The sequence below is a fragment of the Meleagris gallopavo genome, chromosome 2, assembly GCF_905368555.1.
Source record: "Meleagris gallopavo chromosome 2, MGAL_WU_HG_1.1, whole genome shotgun sequence".
NCBI classification, from domain to species: domain Eukaryota; kingdom Metazoa; phylum Chordata; class Aves; order Galliformes; family Phasianidae; genus Meleagris; species Meleagris gallopavo.
This window is the reverse complement of record NC_139405.1, coordinates 64,898,566-64,917,146: the sequence shown is the minus strand read 5'-3', so window position 1 is coordinate 64,917,146 and position 18,581 is coordinate 64,898,566. Positions and strand designations below refer to the sequence as shown.

Sequence of the window (18,581 nt, the reverse complement as noted above, 5' to 3'; positions counted from 1 at the left end):
TTTAAGATGAGGGAGGGAAGATTTGGGTTGGATGTCAAGGGGAAATTCTTTACTATGAGATTGGTGAGGAACTGGAACAGGCTGCCCAGAGAGGTTGTGGATGCGCCGTCCCTGGAGGTGTTCAAGGCCAGGTTGGATGGGGCCCTGGGCAGCCTGGTCTAGTATTAAATGTGGAGGTTGGTGGCCCTGCATGTGGCAGGGGGGTAGGAGATTCATGATCTTTGAGGTCCCTTCCAACCAGCGCCATTCTGTGATTCTGTGATTCTATGTGTTTAGAATTGCCTTTTTGTCTTAAGAAGATAATGGTTTCTATTAACCTAACTGAAACAGGACCAGTTTCAGCAGAATTTAGCTGTGCAGGATCCATCCTAATCTTTGGTACTGTAGAACTCTGAAAAAAAACCTTAGAAGTTTGTCCTAAGGGTTGTTTCATATAAGGTGCTGAAGCTAGGAAAAACACAGAATCACAGAATAGAAGGGATGAAGTTAGAATAGATTTCTGGTCCAACCCCTGCTCAAGCATAGGCACCTAGAGATGCTTTCCCAGGACCATGTGTAGGAGACTTTCAAGTCTTTTCAAAGAGAGAGACTCTGTAACCAACCTGGGCATCTTGTGCCAGTGCTCAGTCACCTGCACATTAAAGAAGTGCTTCCTGAGAAACAACAGTGATATGCTGTAAGCCTTTCAGCACATGTAATTTAAATTACATGAAGATAATGACTAAATCCCAGCTGTAAACCAACCTGGACTGTAAGATCTCAGCAGGTGCTCCTCCAATGTAGATGTCTGTGAATGGCATTGCTGTTCTTTCATTGTCAACACTTTTTATATGTCGTCTGTCTACTACCAAGATCATCTTCTTAGAATTATGATATATAATAGAAATCTGAAAAGAAAAACATGTTCTTAAAAGTTTCTAAAATGTCATCTTTGGTAAGTTGTAGAGGTGATTTTGCAAGATCAATAGTATCTTTATGTCTTTTTGTTTGAATAGTTAGTCTTGTTTATCAAAAAAGTTGTTTGTAAAATAGATAAGGCTGTCAATTCGAATAGGGAACTTATTTTGATGTCACCATTTCTCTAATTCTTGAAGAAACAGGATACTTCACTTATGATTAAATTCATACAAAAAACTACCCCCATACCAAATTCTACTCTGCACCAAGCAGATAAACTCCATCAGCTTTGCGGTGCTTTCTTGATTTCTACAAGAAGTTAAGACAGATTTCTAAAAAAACCTTACTGATCGTCAAAGCATAAAAGGCATATTTTTTCCCTGCTTAAAAAGCTTGAGCAGAACAGTAGCTGTTGCTATAGTTTGAATTTACATTGAATCACATTTACAACAAGCCACTAGGGGGAATTTGCTATTGCTGCTGCCACTGTCACAGTTACATTGGCTTAAAGTAAAATCTCTTAAAACTAGTACACCTTGGTGTTTATGATCTGCCTAAATCCCTAAAATACTATCCGTATATAAAAGATTGTTACCAGAATAATTCTTACTTTGAATGAAATGGAAAATACAATACCTCTTGTAACACAATGCATAACAACTAAGGCAGTCAAATTAACAACATGCCATGTTTTTAGTTCAGGAGCATTGTATATTTGAAGGATGTAATCACTGCAATAATTTCAATCTGAATTCTAATACTTTCTTCTTCTTCTTCTTCTTCCTTTTTTTTTTTTTTTTTTTTCCCACATGAAAAGTCCTGTTCTTATCTATCAGTATGCAGAATTTGTCCACAAGCACTGATTTACCAGGACTCTTGGAGAGACCCCCACCAACTGGCTCAGTGCTGGCAGGAATGATGTGCTCTCACATGTGAGGTATGTGTCTACTCTTCTCTTCTGCCCACTTGTGCATCACTACATGGCTTCTCATCCTTTTCTTCTTCTAATTGGAGCAAATCATGGCTGCTTTGGAGCTGCCGAGATAATTAATTACATGGCTGTGACTGTAACCCCATATCTCTACCTCATGAAATTTAGCATCATTAATCTGAGCCTTCTTCATGGAGTCCTCTAGCAGCACCGGGCCGGTGCTGAAGCCAAAGTCATAGCGGAGGTACAGGAATCCATTGTGCATCTCTAGACTGAAGAACATACTCTATATAAAACAAACAAACAAAAAGAAAACAGTCAGGAAAACACTATGATTGTATCAGGAATTAAAAGAAATGAACTGTGTAATGAGACTGACATTGTGAACATCAGGCTACTCAGAAAAGGTCATATTTTTCCAAAACTAGAGCAGAGCTTCTGGATTAATTCATAATATATGCTTATGTAGACACATAATTGCTTGATAAACACCACATATTTGAAGGCTGGGTGAAATGCTTTTCTGGAGAAACTGAATTTAGTAGAACAGGTGTGTCAATATTCTTCACCAGCAAAGTATTTGTAATGTGAACACATCTATTTGCTGTCAAAGTAATAGCACATGCCCCAAAGAAAGATACTATCTTGGTAAAAACAATGATGTGCTAGAATAGTTGGGGCTGCATCAGCAGCTTCTGTCAAGATGCCTAAAATAGCACAGCATTGTATCTTTTCACAGCCTCAATCATTGTATTTGCTGAAGGCAAATAGGTAGAGTGTATTTACTGTAAATTTGGTTTCTAGATTTTCTGACTATTCCTACTTCTTGTTTTGGATTCTCTTCAGTGGTTGAGTGTCCTAGATTTTGAAAACAGAAGCTCTACTCCAGGAAACCTCTAGGGAGAGCTTGAAATGAAGATCTATAGTACAGACTTTGTCTCCTTCTGAATCTGAACATAAGAAAGCAGACAGTTTACAGCAACTGTGGATCTGGGTTAATGCTTTTAATGCTACTGTTTGTGTTCTCTTCTAGTGTGCATGCTGTTCCCATACTTAATGGAGACATGGGAACAATAATACTCTAAAAACAACTACAGGCCATGGACTAATGTCTCTGACACAAATTATTCCACACTCAGAAGTCATTACTTGAAGTAATACAAGTAGATCTTAATCTAGTGCTTTTAAATGAAAATGCAGCTTGGGTTTGTTTTGAAAACTTTAAACTTGAAAATTAAGCAGGGATTACATTTATAGTAATTATGAGCTGTCCTTGCAGAATGGAATAATGGGGCAGTTTACACAATCTTTCTAAAAGTGTCTGTGAGCAGGCACGGTCTTCCATAGATCACAGTTTTCACTGTAACATACAAAGTGCACGTGTCCAACAAATCTCCATGCATTTTTGCTTAGAGATCTGCAATTGAAGCAGTAAAGCTTTGACCAGCAGTTGCTTAGTCTGGATTCTCCTATGAGCAAAGGTTAGTGTTGTGCTGCAGAGCAAATCTCTCTCCACCGCTCTCCTGTGCAAATTAAGGTGAAAAATAGAAAGTAACTCTGTTCTGAGGGTGGATTTGTTGTCTTCTGAATACTCATGCTGCTGTGCAGACCAGTGTATGTCTGTGATATGCATTAACATAGTACATTGTTTTCTGTGGCCTTATCAAGCTGTAATCTACAAGAACTTGGGAGCCTGATGTGGAGATGCCAAAAGACAAATAAAAAATCTGAGCTTATCTTCAGAGGATATTTGTATGTAGTCTTCTTTCTTTAAACCATTTCAGAGTTTGCATCACCATCAAACATCTGAAAAGCTGGCAACATCTGGATCTAGCTATTTTTTTTTTTGTGTTACTTTCTATATTCAGTAACTTAAATAACTATTTAGCTCTAGCACCCCCTGAAACACAGCTATAAAGTGGCAGCTACCACAAAATGACTGTTTTCTAGGAGCTACTTCACAGAAATTTTCTATAGACTTGAATGTACATTCACATTTAAACAAAGATACAACTCCTGATCTTAAGTGGTTTATCATCACAGGGTCATCACAGTGGCATTACCACTCAAAAGTCCTAAATGTCTGTGGATGAGAGCAGAGTCCAGCTCTACTTACTGCAAAGCATATGCCAGTTCTCTCCCAATGTATATATGTACCAGATAAACACATAGGTATTACCTCTTTCCGCAATTAAAATATTTTGCATTTCCCATGATATTGCAAGTACTGGAGAACTTGTGGTATTCATGGCTAAAGGGTACCAGAAGAATTTGATACTCACTCCATTAACCATCAGCAGGATCAATCCATTGTCTGTAGGTGTTCGAACTTCAATGTCAAACCGTGTCACCTGGCTGAATCTTCCCCTCCTCTCAATATTTCTTGCCACAGCATAGCCAGAACCATCAAAGAAATAACTCACAGCTCGACTCTGAGTGAAAGCCAACTTATTTCTATGAAAAAACAACCAGGGAAGCAAAAATTGACAGCATCAGCACTGTGGTCCCCATTTTCATTTGGAGAAATTTAAGGGCCTTTGTAATTAAAGTACTTTCTTGAAATTATTATTCTGAACCGATGCTTTCTCCTGGAAGTGATGAGACTGGTGACTTTTTCTTTCAAATTCTGAGAATTTTTTTTCTGAAATGTATAGATTTGAAGGTGCATCTAACTCCTTTGTCATCAGATTGTGCTTTTATTCTATGCTGTATGTAAAGGACAGGAACATTTTTTGCTGATCCTCATAAAGGTAATCACACCTCCTTATTATAAGGATATACATATATTCTTATTAAGAGGTTGCTTGGTTTGTGCAGAAATCCATTTGAATTCTCCATGGCCTTTAACTGAGAATGGGCCCGTATGGAGAGACAAGAAATGGGCCACATGCACTGATGTGGAGGGCAGCAGCTCTCAGCTCCTGGTCTCTCTGCAGTTCCCTTGCAGTGAAAGCTACAGGTTTCTCTCCAGTTTTATGCACAGAGAGACCCTTGTGTTATATGAACAAAATGCCCACTCATGCCTGTGCCAAACAAATGCTTTGGTAAATGTTCCCTTTTACTTTAAGGACCATATTTCCCAATGTGCGTGTGGCTTATCTGGGCGATTTGTACTGTTTCACAGCATATGGCTGAAAGGTAATTTCTATACTGACTTTGTTAGCTGGGTGTGGGAGTGCACTCAAGTTTACCAGGACTGCTGGAGCTAACTGGTTGTGGCCATATCACTTACAGGGAAGGGATTTAAGGCAGCAGAAACCCTGATCTTGACAAGCAGTCCAGGGAAGGTGGGAGTCTAGCCCCTGCCTTATGGAATAGCTGAAACACTCTCTCCACACTTCCAAGGCAGGAACAAGATTCTGAGAGAATTAATGTAGACAAAATATCTAAGTTCAGCTTCTTGACACAACTAGGAATTAACAGTGGCAAAGTTCCTTCTGGACAACTTGGCGTCACCTTCCCATCTGTCTCTGAAACAGATTGGAACTATCAGGAGTGGCACTTCCTACAAACGAGTGATGGCGGGACTGTCACCTACCTGGCACAAGGTGGCGATGTGGTGGTGTCGATGTTGTAGGCGTGCTTGAAGTTGTACAGGCTGATCACATCGTCGTTCAGGGTAGCCAGCTCCAGGCAGCCGATGAAGCCAGGCAAGTCTAAGCTGGGAGGGAGCTGTGCAGAAAGAGAGAAGTAAAAGGACACATGCCTTATTTGGGTTATCACGAAAGCGTTTGTGTCTGGGATCAGCTTTTTCTCTGTACTCCTCATATTGTGAAAAAATGGGATATTGCTGCCTTTGAATAGTCATTGCAGTCCTTATCATGATACAGCCACTAGCCATAACATTCCATACATGAAAAAAAGAGGAAATGGAGCATAAAGACGTCCTCACAGAGAGAAGACTGGGGCAGGTGAGGCAAGGACTTTTTTTGTAGTTTGGTAGTTTTGAAGGGAGTGCACTTGGAAAAAGGAAGAGTTAGGATCTGACTAATCCCAAATCTTGCTTGAAGTACTTGAATTTCTCAAAAGATATTTCATGTCTAATGTATAGACATTCTTTATTCCTTGAAAAATTCCTACCATGACGAAAGAGAAAGAATGAAAGAGCACTTTAAACTCAGGATACTTGGATTCAAAGACTGTACCAGTATCTAAGCCTCAACAGGTATTATTTTAAACAGCAGGATATAGAAACTCCTTTTAACAAAGGTCACTGCAAATGGAATTTAAATAGCCACAGTGGTGAAAGATACAAAAGAATAAAGCTGGTAGCATTAGTGAATAATTCTTTTAATATTAAAATACTCTGCTCTGTGGAACAGGTGTGATATTAATAACACCTGTTAATAGCACTTCAGAGACTGATCACTGACGGCAACTTTCATTCGGCTTCTCATTATTTCCATTTTGCTTACAATATAATAGTAACAGTAATGCAGCAGTGCAGAATATACGTAGCTGTAAGAGAAAGTGGGATTCTCATCTGCAGCACAGAACCTGTATCTTGTTTCTTTTTTTTTTTTTTTTGTTTCTTCTACTATTCTATTTAATTATTTTAAGTATGAGATATCCAGTGGTTATGTGATACATTTTCTATTAATAACAAGATCATTCATAACATTTTCTAAATCCAAAAAGTTGCCTCTCAGAGACAGGTAAATGAGGTGCTAGCTCATCCTGACTGTGGTGAGGTGGGTGCAATCCTTTAAAACCCAGGCAGAAGCATCCACCTCCTGCAAGTCCTCAGGTATGTATTGCACAGACAAGTCTTCACGTCATTGCAAGGCTGGATTTAAACCACTGATAATTTAAATTTGAACAAATCAGTGCATCAGAATTTTGCTACACCATGCTAGTATTAACAGTATGTTACCTTTCATTTTTGTAACAGTTGTGAAAGAAAAATTGTTAAGTACCAAAGCTCTATCAGCATTAAAAAAAAAAAGAGTAGCCTGCAAACCAGGTAGCCCTTCTGAGCTGGGATACCAGGCCTTAATTTATGCAGTTTGATTTAAAAAAAAATCACTTTTATTATTACTTTTCAAAAAACCTCATTGATAGCTAATAGGAATCTGATCATCCTACTGTATGACATGATATGCTGGAGAAAGTAGTAGCTTTTGCTGTAGATAGAAGAGATAGTCCTAGGATAATAAATGACTATATAAGGACATTTCATTTTCTAGCCATTTCTGTGTTAAAAGGGAAGCTCAGCAAGATAGGTTTGTATTATTTAAGCTCTGAATATAAAGTATTTATCTGACCGACCTTGAAGTCTGGAGGTGCTCCACCAACGTAGAAAACAGTATTTTCAGGTTCCAAATTCAGGAGAGAGCTAGGACCAAGAGTCTCTCCTGTTTTGATGAATTTTTCTTCTGATGTGCTGCTAAGACTTGGTATAGTTAAAAACATTTTGCCATGTCTTCCAATCCTGCAGAAGGAAATTGTAAGAGCAGAGGGTTTTGTGTTTGCTAGGCTTAAAAAAACAAACAACAGACAACAGCAGCAAGCCCCCAGCTCCAGGACGGTTTTTTTTTTTTCTTCTTCCCCTCATTAGAAGACTGGTATTCTACAGGGAAAGAAATAGAAAAATTACAAACGCTTTCCCTTCCCCTTCATGTCCCCATGGGTCCTGGCTCTCTAAAAGCAAAGCGAATTTCCATTTATTTCAGCAGGGATAGAAACAGACACTTAAGACTACTAATGGGCAATTCTGGGACAGCCTTTTCTGGTTATTTATTTATTTATTTGTTTGTTTCCTCTCTTTGAAGCAGTTTGAATTTGGTGAAATGTACATTGTCTGTTTACCTCTCAATTTTGATGATGCTGAAGTAAGAAGGCCAGGTGCTGACTGGCTTGGAGTCCAGAGGTATTTCCACGTCTTGGTCTCCCAGATTATAAATGTAGACAAGGTTGTCATTTTTAATTGCCAGTCCCATGTAATTTTTAACCTAAAACATCAGTGGAGAAGGATGTCAGAGCTACAACATCGAATCAGATTTATTGCAGAGCACTGGTAAAGTATTGGGCTATATAAGACAAAATGAAGGCTTTAAAAATAAGGTTTCATACATATTCTATTAAAATAATATATACATTACATTATATAATGTATTTATATTTTTAATTTTACATATTAGATTTATATTTTATATATTACACAAATATAATTAAAAATCTTAATTCTCTAATTAGTTTACTTCACTGCACAGAAAAAAACCTCTGATGTTTCATCCATTTTTAATCAGGAAAATACAAGGTCATATGATTTTTACTGACTGTAAATTAGTCACGATTAATGAGAAGCTACTTATCAGTATTTACTGTGCATAGGTGTTAAATATTTGAAGAAGAAAACTTTGTTTGAAGCCTAGGTACTATGATGCAAATAATTCTCCTACCAGGAGGGGTTTCTCTTAATTTATATTCAGTAGATATTCTTTTTAGAAAAATTTAAAAAGAAAAGCATGCTGTTTTACCCTTCTCAGCTAAGACCTTATCAGGATTCTACTTGGCTTGTGCGATGCGATTTTTCTTCTTTCAAGAATCACAATTTAATGAGCAACTCTTTCACAACAGTTGCAGGTAGTGAGAGCATATGCCATTTCTAAGTGTATCAAAGCAGTGAAGTACAGGTGTACAGCAGCAGCACAAGCCTCAGGCAAAAAGCCTTTTTAGCTTATGGACTTCTGGCTTTGAAAGTTTGGAATTGTCACTCTCAGCAACCTGGTTAAATTGTGGCCCACAAAAAAAGCAATACGAGTAATGGTAGCTGCTCAGTACTGGGTGTTCAAATGGGCAGGTGAAGCTCCCAGCAGTGGCAAACATAAAAGCATGCTGCGTAGGCAGCCCAGTTTGCCTGTTGGAGAGACCTCTTCATTGCTTTTAGTGAGAAGTTTCAGGGACAGGAGTGCTGGGGTGCTGGAAGCCCTTCCACTTTGCTTTGCGATAAGTCAGTGGCAGTTTTTAAATCAGCTGACAGTAGATACCTTGTATTTTGTGAAATGGAGAAAAAGTGAGAGGAATAAACAAGGGCAAATAAAGTTCAAACCTATTGCAACATTTTTAAATATATATAAAAATTAACTGGGCTATTCTCTTACATTTTTGTTTCCAAGGTACAAAATGAATCTGTCTGGAGATGCTGCCAATTGTGGGTTGTCTTTTTGAAGCTTTATATACAAGCTCATGGAAGTGAAAGACTTCAGTTCCTCCACGTTGATCTTTGGATTGACTTCAACAGCTGATTCACCTCCAAACATCATAGAAACCTGGACCTGCAGTTGCAAGTGCGTTAAGTGAGACATTATTGCAGCCTATAGACATTACTTACGTAAATGTGCAAGAAATCTTGGTCAGTAGCCTCTCTTACTACTAGAGTAAAATCTGCACCTATGTAGGTGCTATTTAGAATTTTTTATGTTTATAACAATCACTTATGGAAGATGCTTTAAAGGGAAGATAGTAAATTAAACTAATTGAAACTGCTCATTAACTATGCTTAAGAATATTAATATTAAATTAGAATATGTTTAAGAATATTCTTAACGTAATTTAAATTTCAGTGGGACATTGCTGTGTGCTTAGTTGAATTAGGGCTACATTGCAAGGTACAGACCATAATGAAGTTCCTACAGGGCTATAAAACTTCTACCTGTAATTTTTCTTTGCTTTGTGAGTACTATGGCCAATTTTCTGTTTATGAGTAATCCTGTTTTATTATTGAAGTTACAGTGACATGTAGAAGATGCTAATCAAATTTTAAAACATTTTAGTTCAAAATGAACTATGAACTTCAACATAAATGCAGTAATGATTTCAAGTTTAAGCAATATATTCCTGAATGATGAAAGACCTTTAAAGAAAAGTCAAATAATTCCCACGTACTCACGTACTAGATGAATTTTGCCTTTTTTTTTTTTTTAAAGCAATGTACATGGACAGCATTGTGAGCACGTAATAATGAACTGAATTTTTGATTTTTGTGAATTAACTCAAATATATTGTTTTAATTTTTGACCTCAGTGTTCTCATTACAGAAAAATCCTTCATAATTAATGTATGAAAATGAAAGCATTTTTCTCTATTAAATATGCATGAGTTAAAGATTCTCCTACTCTGCAGAAAATTAATTCACAAGAAAAAAAAGGAATACTCCCAACTGAGGAGAGTTTGTGTTATGTTGCCATAATTACTCCCGCATCTAACGAATATTGCCAGTTAAGTGATGAACTATTAGTTTTACCTGTAAATGGTTCTTTTACAGTGGCCATCATTAACACTGTGCCTATCACTTAACTAAAGTTGCTAACCCAGTAGAAACAGTCTACAGTGAACACTGGTAATGTTAATTGCTTATAAATATGAATTGCAAATATTTTATTGACTTTCACGTATTTTGTTTACGTAGTTGGGAGGAGATTTCAAGGTTCAGTCTTCAGACATAGCCCAAGAAAATAAAGCTCCTGGGAAGATGTATATGATAATTAGTACTATTAACCAAATACCCCATCTCAAAGTTTTACCTTGCTTGCCACACTCCTGGTTTGGGCAATCAAGTCTCTGATCCGCTGAATGCTGGAAGAAATATTGTTTGCTGGTGCCTTCTGTTCTACTTTGCGCAGTTTATCCAGGAGTTGAGGAAAGACTTCCGTAAGTTTCTTCACTGCAGTTAGAAAAGAAGTGACAGCTTGTTTTCTTCCTCTTTGCAAAACCAGTTTTGCACTAGGAAAATTGCTCCTTGCACTCTTCAACCAGCCTATCTCCTTGTACTTTCAGAACAAGTCCTAGGTGTGGTGTGTGAGAAGCACTGATTTCAGAAAGGTTAGTGTCTTATCAAGATCTGGTATGTGCAAAAGTGTTTGGAAGAAAAAATTTATTTTTTGCTTTGCACAAATGCAGCTATTTTTTCACGGGACTTCTAGTAACTACTAGAAGTTGTACCTATGTACCATTTTTCTAAAGGAGCTTTTTAAATGTTAATCATTTTAACCTTTTCATCTTCCTTCAAGGCAGATAAACGTTAAACCTGATCTTACAGATATGGCAACTGCAGCAGAAGGATTAGTTGTTTGGCTTCTCACTTGAGATCTGTGGCTAACCTGGGAATTTCAGAGTGGCTCATGAGCTTTTCAAATTCAATTTAGAGGAGCTGAACAGGTTGCTCTCAGCTGTGCATTTCTCCACCCACATAGAAGCAACAGCTGTGGAGTGATGTAGTAGCCCACTGTGCTAACAGAAACATTGCTGCTTTCAGCCTGTGATAAAAGCTTTGTGCTGTACAATGGCAGAGAAGCTCAGAAGATGATGAATATGCACCTAAACTGTGCTTACTGTCTGTCCCAGACTCCTCAGCTTTCCTGTCTACGTATGACAAGGTCATGAATCACAGTCCAGTGCTTCCAGTCTTTTGCTGCAATGTCTCTTGGTATGTGTGGGAGAAGGATGGTGGTCAAAGGGAAATGTGTCTGCTTTAACGTGTTCAAAGGCAGAAAGATAAGCAGAAATTAAAGAGAAAGGAAAAGAACTACTCCTAATGATAATCCAGTTTTGTCACATCAGATTCCACTGACATGCTGCCCTTTGAAGGATATTTACACATCACATCATTTTTCATCTCTAATTAAGTATAGGTATAAGTAGCTGAGTATAATTAAATGTGATTTTAGCCACAAGCTTCATGCATACAAGAAAGATCCAGTATTCAGTTAATTTTTAATGACATGGATTCACTGCAAAGGTTAAGATCTGATTTGTCAGGTTTTTAGTTATGTTTTAAGGGTTATCAACTTGCATCCACTTGTTCTTGTGTTCCTCTCCTTGTATTTTTACTCTTGTCTGAAAAGATAGGGAGACAGGTAGAGAACTTCAGCTGTACTGGCATTATAAAGAAGGGAAAAAAATTCTATTCTGTGCTCTCCGTTCCATGCTGACTACAGATTGAAGCAGCTCTCAGCTTCACTCAGAGTAGCACAGAGTATTAGAAGATCCCATGGAGTCCTATACAGCCTGCTTCCCTTTGGGCAGAGTAGAAAGCTGTATTTGCCACAACCTTGCTCTCCCTCTGCTTGGCTCTTTTCACTTGTGTTTTTCTCTCCAAGTTCAGTGTAGGAGCAGCTGTGAGGAAATTTAGTTTCTCCTGTTATTTTCCTTAAGTCCTGAAAGACCTTATATCCTATATAGAATCATATATTGCATGTAAGCCTTACTGTATATAAAAAGTGCCATTTTTTCAACAAGTCCTCAATGAAGCACACTGAATTAACGTAACACATTATTTCCAGACTGCATTAAGCATTCTATTTAAAAAAACAACAAAACAACACAACAGTATAGTATACTAATTCTCTTGCAGAAAGTTTGCTCTGCCTTTTGAAATGAAGCGTATCACAATAATCACTTAGAAAAAAAATCCTCTTTACTGTTAAAATAAAAAAATCCAAGCTCAGAAAGTGATACAGCAAATTTCAAGCATCCATTTTTTTATTGTTGCTTGTTTTGTTTTAAACCACCAACTGAACTGTAACTGTATTTGATCAGATATCTTGAAAAACTGGCTTTCTGTCTGTTTGAAATTTGAGATCCGAAGATAGAAACACAGCTGTGATATGAAAGCTCCTAACTATCATCTGTTACTCCTAGTAAAATCTTGCCATAAACCTCTTCTTTTTATCCTTTTTATGGCATTCTTCAACAAGGAAGAATGATGATTTTTTAGTCTTTGGAATAAAAGTAAAAATGAGTATTTCCTAGTCACGCAAGACAAAAAAAGAACAGAAAGCAAACTGTGAAGTAGGAAACATCTTGACTGTAACCTTCCAGATACTTTCTCTTTTAGTGTTTTCTTTCCCAAACTACACTTCATCCTTTGCTGAAAATCATCAATTCCCTGCACAACGGCAACATGTTAAGTCTTCTCAAACACCACAGCCATGAAATGTTCTTGCCCTTCCAAAAATGCCATGCAAGCTTCGGTCAAAGGCAGTTTGGGCAAATCAGCTTAGAGGCTTTCTCTGCTGTAGCAGTATTATTGGTATGATGGTGCAGGCACCTGGCTGAACATATTTCAATACTTCCTCATGGGCTTTTATGGACATTCCTGTTTCCAGGTCACCCACTCCTGGCAATGCACACAGCTGATCTGAAAGCACTCTGCTGCCCTCAGACGAGTCAACATCTGTCGTCTCAGGCTGTGAATCACAGCCACATCTAACTGGAGCACTTCCAGTGCAGTCTCCTTTGTTGTTGGTACTCTACATTCTTCCTAACAAACCCTCACATTTGTTCTCTATTCTTCCTCTTTGCCCTTCCTAATAAAAGTGAAATTGATGTAATGTTTACAAGCTTTTCTAGCAATCATCCTGCTTAAATATTGTATTTCCTCCTTATTCCTCGACTACAAGCTTATCAAATCAGGGACCTTTTCAACTCTATGTTTGTACCACTGAGGACAGGACAGCTCTGTTGTTAAGTACCTCCCAATGTTACAAAAACAGAAGCTGAACGATGTATCATAATGAAAACAAATATGTAAATAATCTGTCCACCTTTCAGTGTGACCTTGGTACCCTAATAAAACTGACTTAGAAGCCAATATGACTTCAGCTCTTAAGTGTTTAAGTCATTTTTAGAATGACTTATGTATCCCAAAGTTTTAAAGAGGAGTCAAGCCTCATGGCAAATCCTAGATAAAATTCTGTAAGATTATAAGCAATGAAACAACAATTTGCACAGCATGATGCTGCAGTGATTCCCTTCCATTTTAATACTACAGAATAGCAAAACTCAGGCTGCTGTACCTGCATCCCCAGCTGAGTGCACAGCGCTGTCGTAGGCAGCTGAGTCGTGCTGGAAGTCTTGCAGGTTCTGAGACCACAACCTCACATTCTCATCCATGGGAGTTGTAGCCTGTGTTATTGTTACTGTAGTGCTAACAGCCTCTGCAGTCTTCTGTTTAGCTTGCTCCAAGCGCTGTCTGGCCTCCACTACATAATAAATAGGGGATGAGAGGAAATGAACACCGACAGAGTTTCAAATGAGCTGTTGCGTGTACTTCAAAATTGATGAGATTAAAAGGATTTTATCTTCAGCAGAGTGGAGATCCAACCTTGCTTATTTGGTCTTCTCTTTGTTTCCACAAGGAATACTCAAAAGTACTAGTGGGTGGTCTACTGTTATATTAATTCTTTAAATGTAACAAATCCTTATTTCCTCATAGTTCTAGATTGATAAAGTTTTTCAATATCCTGGGATTTTGAAGGTTGTTGCATAGCCAAGGATATTCTGATTTTCTTTGTGTTTTTTAAAAAAATATATGTAAAGACTGAATATTTTTCATGAAAGTTATTTTCCATGGAGAGAAATCCAAGGCACTAAAATGCTTTTGTTATCCCATATCCAGTATCTTTTTTTTTTTTTTTTGAGTTACCAAGGACTGTATTTCCAAAATCATGGCATTTTGCATATGATATCTTAGTAGTAAAAAGCAAAAATAGGAATTAATGGAGAATTCTTGAATATGTCAACTTTGAACATCTTTGGGTATGGGCTGGATGCTCTATGATGTCTGTTTTCTGAGAAACTATAGTGAGATTTTGTCAGTCAAGACTGCCAGTAATTAATCTCCTAAATACTCTGTATGTGATTATATGAGAATTAGATTTTGACAATCAATAGAGTAAATCCACAGATTTGTAAATTCTCCACGCCCTGAAAAAATCAAGAGTTAAATGGGAGAGGACAATTACAGGAAGGAGGATCAAAACAAATGTTAGTAATTTCTGATGGAAAAAATGTATAATTTTATCATGAATACGTGATGGATTGGTATTGATTATACATCTTGTCATTTCATCAAATTTGTTTGAGCCTTCCTGGAACTGAAATCTTAATATCAACTTCATAGGCCATATGCAAAGATAAAATGTGGTGTAAGGCATTTGAAGGCAAAGAATCATGAAATGAGATTTCTTACAACCTAGTTCTGCTGATTGCATTTTTGTGATGGCTCTCATCAGTCTGCTTTGCACAGCATGCATTCGTGCCGCAGTGCCATTGACATGACGGCTGGTGTCTGCAATGGTTAAATCATTACCTGTGGGGAGAAATTAGGAGATATGATTGAATGATATCAAAGTAGCATTATAAAAAGATAAATTTTCTCCTATTGAGGTATATTATTAAGCCTTTAATATACCATAGGTAGTATGCTAAGACATTTTTTAGCATAGGCTACAGTAGCACTCTTGACTTTATATAATCTAAAGTCATAAGCAACCTTGATGCTCATAGCCATATTTGCCTTAACTCAGTCAGTGCCAAATCTCATTGTGTAGAATAATTCCAAACTTACACAGGAGAAAGTCTAAGAAACTCAAAAGGTCCTGGAAAATTGAAGAGGTCATTTCTGTAATTTTAGTACTATCGTTCATTTTCAGTGAAAAAAAAAAAAAAAAGTCAAAATCTTTTAACATTTATTATTATCCAACACTGATGAAATCCAGATTCCTGAATACTTAAACTGTTGTGAATTGATTTCAGTCAACTACTTAACTGAGTACATTTACATGTGAAAAACTATTTATGGGTGCAGATATTGAAACAGTGGATATATTTCAAATGGTTCTTTTGTAAATGAAATAAACTTTGTATATTTACTGTAAGCTGCTGTCTGTTGTAGCTCCATGGCTCGGCTGAGAAGTTCTTCACTTTTACCTCTATGGTAAATGATCTGAGTATCAATTCCAACTGCAGCCTGCAAGTATATTTCAAAAAAGAAAGTAAAATAATGTTTACCAAATGTTTCCTTTTAATGTATATAATTGTAGACAATGTATTGCTTGATATAAATGTAACTTCAAAGTCAACAGCAGTTTCATTTTTCTTGATAGCATTTAAGACTGGCAACTGGAATACAAAAAGAAGATTGACAGGAAAATTTCCTATAGGCTGTAATAAAAGCTTAGAGAAACATGTACTGTTCAGAGAACAATAAAGAGTAACTAAGACGCAGAAAGCAGAGAAGTCCTCTTAATTTATCAGCTCTAATATACCAACTTGGTATTCATTCTGCATGTTAGTTAGGCATCATGTTTGTTTCCACTGTCAACTCTATCGGATGATGAATGTGTGCTGTGTGTGGGGAACTGCTTCCACTCCCCATTAGCACACTGTAAGCAGAGGACGGGACTCAAAATCCCTAGGGATCTGGTCCCTAGAATCCAACCGGTTCCTCTTTCTATCCCACTAATAAACTGCTACTAAAGTCTTTTAAAATTAGAAACGTAAAAAAGGAAATAAAATATTTTAGAACAGTAAGGCCCAAGACAAAACTAGCATCCTCGTTAAAGCAGTGAGCATACAAGTGGGCTATTTGCCTCATTTTAACTTTCTATGAGAAACAGCGACGATCCTGTCACTGATCCTTTCCTTCCACCTGGTACTGTATGGAACAGGAGGACTCAAGCACCCATTCCTACAGAACCAAGGAGTTGTCTGCACTTTTACAGGACTGTCTCAGGTTGAGTGACAGGACAAAGAAGCATTTCCCTGTACTCATTGACAGGAAGGCCCTATTGCTTCTCTGTAAATTACAGGGGAATGTAGACAGGCAGATTAATTGATTCTGCAGACAGAATGATTGACCACCTAGGATTTAATTCAGGAAATAACATATGAAGCAAAATGTGTAGTGAGAACTTGGATGCGGACAATGAAGCTAGATCTTGTTTTTTCTTCATACTTAGGTGTTCAAAGCCCCTGTAGCATTGCAAAGTAAATGCTGGTGTTATGACAACTACTTACATCATTGACCCGGTTTGTTGTGTTCAGTGCTAGCAAAGCAGCTTTATTAGCTTCTTCAATATAACCAGCAATATTTTCATATACATTTGAAGCATTTATTGCCCTTTGTACCAATCCATTTGTATCAATACCATGTAAATTCCTGTTAAAAAGAGAGTAAACAGAGGAAGAAACCAAACTGCATCAAATTACTTTCAAACTGATTAGCTTTCTTAACATTCTATGAATCTTGACTATATAATTTTGCACATAAATATATTTGGCCTGATGTGTATTCTCTTTATTGGGTGTGGCCATCCATGCCAATCTAAAGCAGGAGAAAATGATGTGGATAGCAGGTACATCCCAGGGGTTTCCAACTTGCTAAAGCTCTGGGAATTTGGCCTTCACATCTATGTGAGCAGTAACAGGTAACTTCTAAGCTTTTATCTTTTTAAAAAATCTGGATAGATCATTCATAAATGGACAGAATAACAGATCAATGGGTTGTCCTTCTATGGAGATAACTCCTGGCTGTGAATGGAAAGAACTGTGTGCACCAGTGATCAGGACAGCTGTATCAACAGACTGTTTATATGTTCCAAATGTAGATGGGAAAAGGGGGAGAATTAGGTGAAGAACTATCCACTGGTCATGAAATTTTGCAAGAAGTTTGATTTCAGAAATATAATGTTGCCTTGCTGGCATGGTAGAGCTTGATGTGCATATTAAGAGGTAAATGGTCTTCAGAGGAGTTCAAAACAGTTGGCTTAGGACTGAACCTTCAACAATTAATAACTTTGAGTAAGCATTATTTTCTATATTTCTGTGATAAACAGAATTCAGAGAATATATTTATATAAATATTAGATATACATTTATATCTGCTTGTGTGTATTCACTTGAGTGTATTTGCACACTCAAAGAAGACATAACAATTTTCCAATTACCAGTACTGTTGTAAGAATTTTCTGCTGTATTTCCCCCCAAATAAACTTCAGCAACAACAAAAAAGCCTAACAAGTTTATAAAGCAAATCCTTTAAGAACAAACAACAGCAACAACAAAAAACAACCAATCAACCGAAGAACAACATAATGGTTTGAAGATAGGCTAAACGTTTTAAAGGATTAAAGTTTCATTGCAGGACAATCTTCTCAAAAATTAAGAGTCAGCACATTTCCATCTGGATATTTTGCAATTATTTCTGCTCATTTCATATTAAATTCCTGATATATTGGAGTTGGTAGTCATTTTAAAATTATTTTAGGAAAGGATGAAGGTTAGCCATATGGGGTAGTTTCTTTCAAGTGATTCTATTACCCCCAGCTAGGCGATCTCAGACTGAACATATTGTTTGCTTTCTAGGCTGTCTGTAGTTTGTGTAGCATTATAGAACAAGAGTTTCAGATATCAGCTTTGTACAGTTCTATAAAGGAAAGCCATCTGTTATTTTTTCACTGTTTAAATCTCCTATCCAGTGTGTACTAATATTAAGAAACAACTGGTATTTAGATAATATGCTTGATGAGTAGTTATAACACTTTATCCTCTGAAAACATATGTTCATTACATTACTTAAGGTAGAATTTGGTAAAGCATTTTCTTTAAGAAATCACTTGCAGCAGTGATTTTTTCATGTGTAGTACCAATTGCAAATAAAGTCATATTTCAAATTTCCTTAGAGTGACTTTTTAGTAAATTGAAGGAAAGTCTGTTTGCCAGCAAAATAGGAGGCTTTGCAGTAAATTTTTGGTATTACAGAGGGCTTGAAGCCCAATCTACACTTTAAGAAATATTTCGTCTGTAAACCACTTCTTAAACAAAAATTATCACAAATCCCATTTTATGACCCATACTACAAAAACATTTTTTAATGTGAAATAACTCACTAACAAAAGCAATATCTGCCAGCACCATTTAATCTGCCTGTATTGTATTACTTTTCAGTAGTTTGCCTTTTCTGTTCTCA

General features: G+C 37.0%; 1 protein-coding gene across 2 annotated transcripts in view; it reads right to left on the bottom strand.

Annotated features, from left to right (window-relative positions):
- LAMA4 (laminin subunit alpha 4) overlaps positions 1-18,581 on the bottom strand; it is a 96,946-nt gene that overhangs the window by 21,122 nt on the left and 57,243 nt on the right. The window contains exons 14-25 of one of the 2 annotated variants that reach the window (XM_085217451.1): positions 16,631-16,772; positions 15,485-15,581; positions 14,802-14,921; positions 13,627-13,812; positions 10,354-10,493; positions 8,932-9,105; positions 7,637-7,779; positions 7,097-7,259; positions 5,367-5,500; positions 4,111-4,282; positions 1,983-2,114; positions 745-887 (exon numbers count right to left, since the gene is read on the bottom strand). In XM_085217451.1, coding sequence (XP_085073577.1) covers positions 745-887; positions 1,983-2,114; positions 4,111-4,282; positions 5,367-5,500; positions 7,097-7,259; positions 7,637-7,779; positions 8,932-9,105; positions 10,354-10,493; positions 13,627-13,812; positions 14,802-14,921; positions 15,485-15,581; positions 16,631-16,772 — 1,746 coding nt within the window. The remainder of the gene's footprint in view (positions 1-744; positions 888-1,982; positions 2,115-4,110; positions 4,283-5,366; positions 5,501-7,096; positions 7,260-7,636; positions 7,780-8,931; positions 9,106-10,353; positions 10,494-13,626; positions 13,813-14,801; positions 14,922-15,484; positions 15,582-16,630; positions 16,773-18,581) is intronic. The other variant, XM_085217452.1, reaches the window with a different exon arrangement.